This window comes from Vulpes lagopus, chromosome 6 (assembly GCF_018345385.1).
Source record: "Vulpes lagopus strain Blue_001 chromosome 6, ASM1834538v1, whole genome shotgun sequence".
In the NCBI taxonomy this organism is placed as follows: Eukaryota; Metazoa; Chordata; class Mammalia; order Carnivora; family Canidae; genus Vulpes; species Vulpes lagopus.
The window spans coordinates 20,257,580-20,269,230 of record NC_054829.1 but is presented as its reverse complement, the minus strand read 5'-3'; the positions used below and the strand labels follow the sequence as shown (position 1 = coordinate 20,269,230).

The window sequence follows — 11,651 nt, the reverse complement described above, 5'->3', positions numbered from 1 at the left end:
CTCTGATTAGATTAGGCCCATCAGACAATCTCCTTATCTTAAGGTCAACTCTGCCATATAACATAACCATGAGTGATATATCATCATGTTCACAGGCTCCAGGAATTAGGATGAGTCCTCTCTGGGAGGTCATTCTACTTACCATACCAGAGAAGACAGAAACTGACAGAATCAAGTCTTGGCTGTATGGATAATGCAAGAGGGGCCTGACAATGAGGAGAGGTGGCTTCAAGGCAATGATTAAAGTTTGAAACAGATAATATAGGCCCCTGGCCAGCAGTTAAGAGACTTCCATGCAGCCCTGTAGGTAATTCAAGATGCTCTAGCAAATAAAACATCTTTGGTTGCAAAATAATATGCTCCTAAAGTTGGTTTAAACAGCAAAGATATTTATTTTTCTCACATAACAGGAACACCAAAGATGGAGCTCTTCAAGAAGAGTCTGTCAAAATTCAGGCACTGCTACTCTACAATTCTCTAGGTTTACCCTCTGTTTCAGTATTCCAAGAATCACATCAATTTATGACAAAGGTGGCAGCTTTAGAGTGGACAGCCACAGACTACATTAGTCAAGTTTGTAATTTCTTTTGCAATACAGATACTAAAAACTAAGTAAGTTCTATTTGATTTTTGTTAATTGCTTGGCTAGTAGCCACAGCCCAAGATTTTGTCTAGACATTGTCTCTGAGTCTGAAAATGACAGTGTCTTAACTGCCACTTCAACATCCTGGACACTCCCAGGGACCCTCAGTTGTATAGGCTTTATCTTGAGGGAACTCAAACTTAGATCCCCTTTATCTGGCCAGGAATACTTAAGCAGAAGCACTTGAAGGGGTCTGAAAAATCAAGCTTGTTTTTCATCTCATTTTTATTTCTGCTAAGTTTCCTACTTCCCTCTCTTGCTTGGACTAACTTCAGCAGGGATACATCATTTGACTATTCCAATGCTAAAAAAACTCCAAATTACCAGACTCTGTATATCTGGATTGTAGATTTCAGATTTTCAGTCTCCCCCCACCCTCCAAATCTTGCTCTCTGCTTTTATTATTTATACTTGTCTTTCTCGGGATCCCTGGGTGGCGCAGCGGTTTGGCGCCTGCCTTTGGCCCAGGGCGCGATCCTGGAGACCCGGGATCGAATCCCACGTCGGGCTCCCGGTGCATGGAGCCTCCTTCTCCCTCTGCCTGTGTCTCTGCCTCTCTCTATCTCTCTGTGACTATCATAAATAAATTAAAAAAAAAAATTAAAAAAAAAATTTATACTTGTCTTTCTCTCGGGGAACTTTTCTGAAGGCTGTAGTAAGTTCATAACACATGCCAACATCATAAAGTTTTCATATCAGTCACTTAATAAGCATCACTGCCCCAAGGTAGGATTTCTGATGGTTCAACTAACTACTATCAATAGCACAGTTTGCCAGCTTTTCCTTAGAAAGATATGACCCTCCTCCTATCCCCACTTCATTTCTCTGCTTAGTCAATCCTCCATTTTAGGCTCTTACTTAGCTCCTTACTCCTAGAACTGATGTTTCATAATGGCTTGAATATCTTCTGATGAGAGTAAAAGAAAACTCCAATTCAAAGTAATTTAAACTACAAGGTAACTTAATCTCACTCCAGGAAGAACCATTCCAGACATGGTATCAAAGCTCTAGGTCCACCTCTCCACATTTCTCTTGGCAATACCTTCTTGTGTGTGAGACTTGATTCTCAAGACCATCGCAAGACTGCCAACTTCAGCCACTGCAAACATCACAGCTGAGTACAACAAAACCAGAGAAGTAAAAAAACTCTCTTGTGTATCTTCTTCAGGAGTAAGTAAATGTTTATCAAAAGCTCTCCCAACAGACTTCATAACTCATTCTTCATTAATCAGAACAGAGTCAGGTGCTTGATAACTGGCTTATATTAATTTTTGAACAGGATGGAATGGGTTGGGACCAGGGGTAGATGGGGAAAATCAAGACCACTATAGAAGCCAAATGATGTTTCTATGTAAGTTTTACTGGTACTATTCAGGAGCAGAAATGTGAAAAATAAGAGTTTGGTTGACTCCAGATTGACAATCAGTAAGATGTGTGAGATGGAAGAAAAAAATCAAAGATGCTGGTGAACATGTTATCAGAGTAGCTTTTCACAAAGTCCAAGCTGACAGGAAAAAACGGATTCCAGGAAATGGCTGGTCAACCAGAGGAATGTGGAAAGATCAAAATCAGATGGTAATGGTTAAAAAAGGAAAAGGAAATAAAAGAAATGTGTACGTTCAGAGAATGAAATTTTGGAACTAAAGATTTGAACATAGAGAAATAATAGATGAGGACAAATTTTAGCCACAGAAATTAGCTGCTGAGTGACTTGAAGGTCACAGTAAAATGGGAAATTAGTGAAGTTTAAGGATGTGGAGTTCAATGCTGACTTGAACTATATGTAATCACCAAAGATGATGACAAGAATTATAGGTAATGAAACAGGTTGAGGGGAAGCCAGATACAATAATCCTTGAGAAATGTGGAGGCATAATGTAAAAGTATGTAGCAGTCAGGAACAATGAGAAGAGAACATTCTAACCAAGCAAACCTAGCAAACCTAGTTTCCAAAGAAGAAAAGCTGAGAGAAGATTATGAAGGGGGCATTGAAAATGGCTGTGTGAAGCCAGAACAATACTGTCTAAAACCATAAGAACAGGAACCAACTCTTCAAAAGCCTAACCACAAAGTACACTTAGGTTTTTGTTTTGTTTTAAATTAACTAAGAGGTAGACAGAAATTTTAAAAAGAAAAAAAATCGAGTATTTTTCTGCATGCGAGGGTACATGCAAACAAAATGCTGGATTATTCTAATATATCAGTACTTTAGCCTTTCTAAAATTGCATATCATAGAACCGTATATACATTTAAAATGTACTTCAGCAGTGATCCTTCTTACTTTACAATCTTTAAATCAAAAAAAATTCAGCTTTTAAAAGACAGTATATATTACATATACTCTTCTCTTCCTCAGCATGAAGGCAATATAAAAAAGGAAAATATGGCAATTTAAGATTCTTGAAGTCAAATGTTATCAAGTGAAAGCTCAATACAGAGGCAAACCAATTATTTTGCTAACTCAGCAAGAAAAACAAGTAACCTAAGCAGCATTCCCATTATCCATATTAAAATATGTATCTTGGGCAGCCCTGGGTGCCTTAGCGGTTTAGCGCTGCCTTCAGCCCTGGGCGTGATCCTGGAGACCCGGGATCGAGTCCCATGTCGGGCTCCCTGCGTGGAGCCTGCTTCTCCCTCTGCCTGTGTCTCTGCCTCTCTCTCTCTCTCTCTCTCTCTCTCTCTCAATGAATAAATAAAATCTTTTAAAAAAATAAAATATATATCTATGAATTTGGAGATATTCAGAAAAGCATACGTTGTGATAGGATCCAAGTTCAAAATTTTTTCCTTTATCATTTGCAAAGCAGGTATCAGAATCAATAACTTCAAACAGCACTTTAAAAGACAAAGACAAAAATAGAAAAAATAGAAAAAATAAAGACAAAAATATCATAATTGATGATTAGATTTTTTTATCTACATACTCCTAATGACCATCATATCATGATTCCCTGATATAAACATTCACGCCATTTTCTTTCAAGGAAAGTATACAATCTGATATTTCTGTTTTTTTTCTGCAATGGTATGCTATTTGTTTGATATTCTATATCATTTGATAACAAAGTAGTTTTGTAATAAAATATATATCTAATAATCTCACCAAACTTCCAAAAATGTAGAAAAATAGGAAAAATAAATAAATCAGAGCAACTTTTAAGAGAATAAAACTCTTCAGCCTTCTGCTACATTTTTAAGTGGCAAATCTTAAAGCAGAAAATAAATTATGCTGGAAAAAGAGAAATGGAAGTAGTCATGAAGTACTTAGAAAACACAAAAACTGTATCATTTCAGTATAGAAAATGGCTCAACAAGGCTACTTACTAAACAATTTTCTCTGTATGACATAATGGGTTTTAATTGTAATTTAATATTTTTTAATATATACTTCCAAATATACCCTACAGTCATTGTTTGAAAATAATTAGTCCAAAAAAAAATGAAAAACAAAAACAAAACAAAAAAGGAGTGGACTGTATTCCTAATGCCTTAGGGAGGCTTTGTGATTTTTTTAAGAATTAAATACTCCTTAGAGATATTATTCAGTAAGACAATAAATATATGGATGGTTTTTTCTGAAATTATTTACAACGTATTTCCACATCACAGATTTACTGGACACTTGGCATGTGCAGTGAAATAGCTGTTACCCTTCTTCCTTGATTAACCACTACTCTAACTGCAACAAGCTGCATTCATTTTTAAGGCTTTTAAAGTGGAAATTACAATGCCTGCTGTGATAATTGTGATACTATCCTAACTGTGGCAATCACTTTAAAACTACTTCTTTGCTTATCATTAGCAATGCTAAGTGATAAAAATAATTACATCAGAAAAAAAAAATAATTACATCAGAAGCATTCTGGGAAATAATTGTTTAACAGTTTTGAATATTGTAAAAAAACTCCATCTAGAAAACTCCGCACCGTGGATTAGGAAACAGTCTGATGACATGGTCCCTTCTAAATTTCCTCTAATTAAATAAAATCCACAGATGATTTTCAATCACTCTCACCCCCCTTCTTTCTAGCTACCTCCCCTACAGTCATGCTCACTGAACCAGTGGCCAGACCAGGCTGACAACAGAATAATCAAGGTAGAGCAATTTGCTGGGATCAGATCAGTTCAGATTCAAGTCTGAAAGCTTTACAACTCCTGTACCTCAGGGCAACGAGTCACCGGTATGTGTCAGATGGGTTAAACTGCAAAGTACTCCACAATGAGTGCAAGGTGATCATTTATTCAATCTTCCATATATCCATGAAATTCATATGTAAATGGGAAAGCATCTTTTCCATGACAGCTCATCTGAAATAAGCATCTGTCACTCTTAGGTGCTAACAATTGATTTTATAAATATAATTGCCCTACATCTTGTCTTCTTTGAAAAGAAAGTCAAGTTATCCAAGTAATTATTCTTCTGGATGTTCAGAATTCTTGACAAGTGACAAATGACAAAGCAGAAATGATACACTAAGACTAAACATGGATAAAAATCAAAGTTGACTTTTCTACTTATTATCTTATAAGCGTCTAAGTTTAATTCAACCCAAAGATACAGTTGAGAATCAACACAGGAGCATAAAATCCATTTAAAGTAACTAATTATACAAGAGAAAAGATGATGTGAAATGCATACGTGGATCAGTAAAACGCTTCTTGTTGCAATCAAAAAGGCATAAAAAGCAGAGTCTTAAAGAGCCTTGTGACCTGGTAATACTGCTCAGTCAGTGAGACTGTGAACATCACTCATGTAACTAAACCCATTACAGTTGCTGCCAGAAAATGGTCCAGTAATAACTACCACATTTTTAAATGCTCCTTTTCCAACCAATACTTAAGTTGAAATATACTAAAAAAATGAGATTTTAAGATACATGTACTGGGGAAAAGTCAGGTGATATTATAGAAGGCTTCGTGATTTTTTTTCCTTTTTTTTTTTAAATTTTTTTCCATTTGAACATTAAAGAACAATTTCAACTTAGGGAACTAAAAGCTAAACTGAGGGACAGGGTGAATCTCTTTTAAGGGCCAACTCTAAAACCTCACAGAATGTTAAACTATTAAAAAAAAAAACTTAAAAGATAAAAAACTAAGTTACTTTTACCTTGAAATAGCCAAGACAGAAAGACTCTTCTATCAAGGACATCATGATAGGTTACATGCACAGCTTGGCACTCAAGTGTTTATTCAAAGGAAGAATAAATGAATGGTTGGTCACAGCAAAACTCATTCCTTAGGAATTTGCCTTTTTATACCTGATTATTCTTGTCTGTCAGTTGATCAAGAGTTTCAGATTGTTTCTCCAATGCTCGCTCTAACTTCTTATGCTTAAGCTTCCACTGCCTGATGGACTCCTGAGCTTTCAGTTTCAGCCCTTCTCTCTTCTTCTCTGCTTCCTGTCTCAGAGCCTCTGACTGTTGGAACTCTAGAAGGTACTGCTCGGCCTGCTTGGTTGCATCCTCAGCATGGTGAGTCAGCTCTGAGATCTGAAGGTCAGCACGCTTATGTTTGGCCTCACAAGTCTCAAAGTGATTCTGGATCTCTTTAAGTTGATCCAACATCTGTAGTTGTTGCTTTTCCTTCTGTTCCAATTGCTGTGTTAAATTCTGGGAATAAAGCATGAGAAATATTAGGAACACGTTCTTGTCAAAACTGGATGCCTAACATAGTGTCAAACAAGAATCTCTAATGTCACCAAAATGGGAATCATCTGCACCAAATTCCCTTACCAGTCAGTCTAGAAAATGAGTCTCTTTCTGGATATTTTATAAGCACATTAGCTGGTAATAATTTTTTATAGAATAGTTTCTCATTTTTAGGCTACTTCACTTTCCAAAAAGGGAAAATATGTATTTTCCAATTGACTGTCACCAAAATAGAAGGCCTTTTGATGAGAAAAACAATATGCATTACTTTAGTAAAAATGTAGTGCTTTGTCTAACTGAAAAAAAGGTCAATGCTTTTAAAAGTGTCAGGTTATCACAGTAGTGATACGTGATATTTCACTTTCTGGCAGCACATAAAACTTTGTGACAATAAAATAAAAATATCTAATAAAAATGCACATTGATGATAGAAACATTAGTATAGATAATATTATATTTGAAAGTCCATTTAAAAGACTCAGCACGTGATGTGATGAGCACTGGGTGTTACACACAACTGATGAATTACTGAACACTGCATCTGAAACTAATGATATACTATACATCGGCTAATTGATTTTAAATTTTTTTAAAAGACTCTCAATAAAGAGTTTATAGATAGGTTATTTCCAGCTAAATCTCTCAATAAAGAGTTTATAGATAGGTTATTTCCAGATAAATCTAATGTTACAAGTTGATGAATTTAGCTCAAGCTTATATGAATCAGTGTAGGATAGATTTTTAAACAAACTTAAATTTATTTGGAATATAGTATAATTAAGAAAATCAAACTTGAACACTTAAAATCTAGTTTCCCAGAATGAATCAACAATACATTTGGAAATTGCACTAAATCATCATGATTCATACTTACTTTAATTTGAGAAGAACTGGTAAAGATCTAATTTTAACTTCAAAAATGAGGACACTGCTTTTAGATAACATTTCATATGAATAAAAGAATGATGGGATCATTAACATTAAGCCACCATTGTAGAGCTTTGGAAGGGAGTAACAAATTCAGAAATAATGGATTCCATAAGCTGCCCTTCCTAAGCCTTACTTTCCAAATACTTGAGGGGCAAAGGTAACATGAAGAGGCCATGTCAGGACACTGAGATGATACTGGAGCTGGACAAACAATAAATATCATCTATATTGTAAGGCTCTTGCAAATGAAAACTGAAAACATTTACCAACTTCTGCTGACCGTCACAGCAGAAAGCCCAGTTCCAGGTTCCATTATCCCTGCATCGTGACTCAAAGTTAAATACAATTTCTTTCATGATCATGGTTTGACATTATGGCAAAAAAAAAAAAAAAATTATGTATAAATAATAATAATTAATAATAATAATGCCTTGAAAACAAGATTTTCAGAGCAACAGGTTTGCATTTGCTCAGTTTGCTAAATTCAATGCAGCCTGGAAGAGATGAGTCACTCCTTTATCTACCCAAACAAAACAGTAAATTGAGAACTGTGCACTTGTTTGTATGGAAAATTCTAAAATGAAATCAGAAAACCATAGCAGTAGTGGTTTACCAGTTTGCCCTTATCAAAGTTTTACCACAAAACTAGAAATCAACTTTATTAATTAGTAGTATTCATGTGATTTCTCTATCAGCAGAGAGATACCAATTTTTTTTTTTTTCTCAACAAACACTTGGAGAGTGGGTACCCTTCTTATGTGTTAGACACATAACTTACAGAACAGTTAACAGGGCACAGCTTTGAACCAAAAAAGTAAATAACATATATTGGGGAGATATTCATGATACCAGCTAGATTACAACAGCAGATAATGCTAGATGCTAAAACGATGGACAGTTACCTGAAGGGGCCTGTATTCTACAGTGCAGCTGGGGAAGATCTCTCTTGGGAGGTGACATATGAGCTGAGATCTAAATGAGAAGGAGCTAGCAATAATAATTATTACTACTACTGAGGTTTATTGAGCACTTGAGTTGTGCAAAGGATTGAGCAAATGCTTTATAGGAATGACCTCATTCGATCCCAATATTACTATCTTGATTTTAGTGATGTGTAACCAACTCTCGGCACTTGCCCAAGATCGCATATCTAATATGTGAGGGAATGGGATTCAGACCCAGACTGTCTAGCTTCAGAGCCCATGTTTTCAACTTTTTGCTAAGCGGCCAGACTCTCAAATGACCCTAATTCCATGCCTCTCTGTGATCTACTACCACAGACCTATCTTAGTGGCTTTTTCCAGAACTGCCACCTCTGAAGCAAGAGTTATGTCCCAGTACTCCCTTCCTCCACTAATCCCTCCTCTCACTCCTCCCCACTCCTCAGGACTTTTGCTTTATCTACCAATTTTCCTGGTTCCCTCAGTCCTTTCCTTCTGATACATCTGCTCTTCATTGTCAGGAAGATGACCACGCCTTGACATTTCTTTTGCTGGCTTTAAATCCAAGTTCTTTAACCTAACTTCCTTAATTTTCACTTTAACCACTTTCTTGTTCATATCTCAAACTCCTTTTTAAAACTGAACTTAGGGCAGCCCGCGTGGCTCAGCAGTTTAGCACCGCCTTCAGCCCAGGGCGTGATCCTGGAGACCGGGGATTGAGTCCCATGTCGGGCTCCTTCCATGGAACCTGCTTCTCCCTCTGCCTGTGTCTCTGCCTCTCTCTCTCTCTCTCTCTCTCTCTCTCTCTCTCTCTCTCTTTGTGTGTGTCTCATGAATAAATAAATAAAATCTTAAAAAAAAAAAAAAGACAACTGAACTTAAATGTCAAAAAAACACCAGCTCTGGGGGAATTAACAAACTTCCTGTTTCCTTTATCAGGTTACTAAATCTTCTAAGGAAAATCACAGAGGGGTATCAGTTGATGTGATGGCACATGAAGAGGCAACTCCTCAGTACACAGAAATTCTATTGCATGCCTCTTCCCAGTCCACACAGTGGCCCGTCCAAAATGTCCTGTCTTGGACCTACCATCTTTTCACTCACTTCTAGTATGTAACATAGCTCCTTCTCAAGAAATAAAATTAAACCTTTTAGGCAGGACATCCTCCAAATTTCCTTAATGTACCATTCTGAAACTTAACAATGGTTAGTTTATCCCCATCTCTAGCCTCTAAAGAAAAGAGATCCTTCTTAGACAAATTACCTATCTTTGTAATTTCCTTCCACATCTATCAAGGGCTTTGCTACATTAATTATGTCCGCTCCTCCTTGTATTGAACCACTCTTCCTTTTTTCCCCCCTTTTTAAAAAGATTTTTATTTATTTATTCATAAATAAATGAGAGAAAGAGGCAGAGACAGGCAGAGGGAGAAGCAGGCTCCCTGCAGGGAGTCTTGATGCAGGACTAGATCCCAGGATTCCAGGATCACCACCAGAGCCAAAGGCAGATGCTCAACCACTGAGCCACCCAGGTGCCCCTGAACCTCTCTTTTCCTATTGGATCATTCTTCTTTATCATTCCCATCTTTAAAAAAAAATCACACTAATAATTTTTTCTTAATGAAACAAATTGAAGAGGATACAAACAAATGGAAAGATAGTCCATGTTCATGACCTGGAAGAATCAATGCTGTTAAAATGTCATACTATCCAAAGCAATCTACAGTTTTAATGCAACCCCTATCAAAATACCAAAAGCATTTTCACAGAACTAGAACAAATAATCCTAAAATGTGTATGGAACTGCAAAAGACCCCAAGTAGTAAAGCAATCTGAAAAAGAACAAAGCTAGAAGTATCACAATCTCAGATTTCAAGATATACTACAAAACTCTAATAATCATAACAGTATGATACTGGCACAGAAATAAGTACATTGATCAACAGCACAGATTATTGAGTCCAGCAATAAACCCATGCTTTTATGGTCAATTAATCAATGAAAAAGGAGGCAGAAATATACAACAAGAAAAGACAGTCTCTTTAGTGATATTGGAAAAACTGCATAGCTACATGCAAAGGAATGAAACTGGACGACTTTCTTTACATATGTGGGTTACAAAAAAATATTTACCAACATAAAATTACAAAAGTGGACTAGGTAGGGGGAAAATGGAGTAAATTTACAAAATAAAGAAACCAGTTCTGTCTAGTATATGGGAATCTTTCAATCTGCCTTCTTCCTATTTCTCATACTCATGAAAAAAATGCTAAGCCTAGGGGATCCCTGGGTGGCGCAGCGGTTTGGCGCCTGCCTTTGGCCCAGGGCGCGATCCTGGAGACCCGGGATCGAATCCCACGTCAGGCTCCCGGTGCATGGAGCCTGCTTCTCCCTCTGCCTGTATCTCTGCCTCTCTCTCTCTCTCTCTCTGTGACTATCATAAATAAATAAAAGTTAAAAAAAAAAAAATGCTAAGCCTACATTGGAACACTTTCCATTAAAGGACAATAAATAGACTACTGTGTAGGTGACAACAATAATTATTTGCTCACTGGTATCATTACAATATAATACAATTTCTCCTCTACTCTTATTTAATAGTGAATACACAAAAACAAATATTGATTTCATATCACTGTATTATTGACTTGGATACCAGCCAAAAAAAATCTCTTAAATAATTAAATAAGTTACCACGTTATCTCCTGAGATAGGAGGAAATCCTACGCAGGAATTACACAATCTCTGAGGTAGAGGTGTTTCTGGAACATTTTTAAAAATGAGAGGGGGAAAAAAATCACAGAATAAAGTTTCTTGGCTAAAACAAAATCAGAGGTAGACTAGTTATCCCCTTCTATGTTCAAGACACTGGCTAGGCACAGAGGAAAGTAATATATGAGAAACACTAATTGGGACAAATATGATCAAGCAGGAACGAAGTAACATCACTGTTTGCTAGTAGAAACAGGATTTAAGTTAGTAAATTAAAGAGAAACTACTCTGATCAACAAGAAATCATAAAGAAAGACCCATAAAATAAGGAGACAATGGGCAAACTCAACTGTGAAGAAGAGAAAAGATTGGGTCACTGATAAAGGACAGGCATTTAAGAGCAAGGGTAGCAGGAGTAAGAGCCACAGATGGGGCCATCAGGGCTATTCATGAAGAGTGAAAGTTCAAGAGGGCTAAAAAGAGATTAAAAAGTAAGGTCAGAAACCAGGCTAGGGGAATGCTGAACTCCAGTTTAAGCTTTCAAAAGTTTCTTAGCAGGGGAATAATATGATCAGATATGTGCCTGAGGAAGATTAATCGCCAAAGGACATCATACTAACACCAGGATATTAAAATATTATAGCAACATTAAAAATAATTGAAGATCATCCTTTTAAAGCAGGAATGGACTTTTAGAACCAATTTTTTTTTCTCATCTGAATTCAATTTCAGCAATCAAATTCAATAGAGCTGGCTTATAGTAGATACAAATGCCA

General features: G+C 36.5%; 1 protein-coding gene across 9 annotated transcripts in view; it reads right to left on the bottom strand.

Annotated features, from left to right (window-relative positions):
• Positions 1 to 11,651, bottom strand: part of CEP128 (centrosomal protein 128) — a 390,276-nt gene that overhangs the window by 253,393 nt on the left and 125,232 nt on the right. For all 9 annotated transcript variants that reach the window (XM_041759758.1, XM_041759757.1, XM_041759756.1 and 6 more), the window contains exon 14: positions 5,903 to 6,253. In XM_041759758.1, the coding sequence (XP_041615692.1) occupies positions 5,903 to 6,253 (351 nt within the window). The remainder of the gene's footprint in view (positions 1 to 5,902; positions 6,254 to 11,651) is intronic.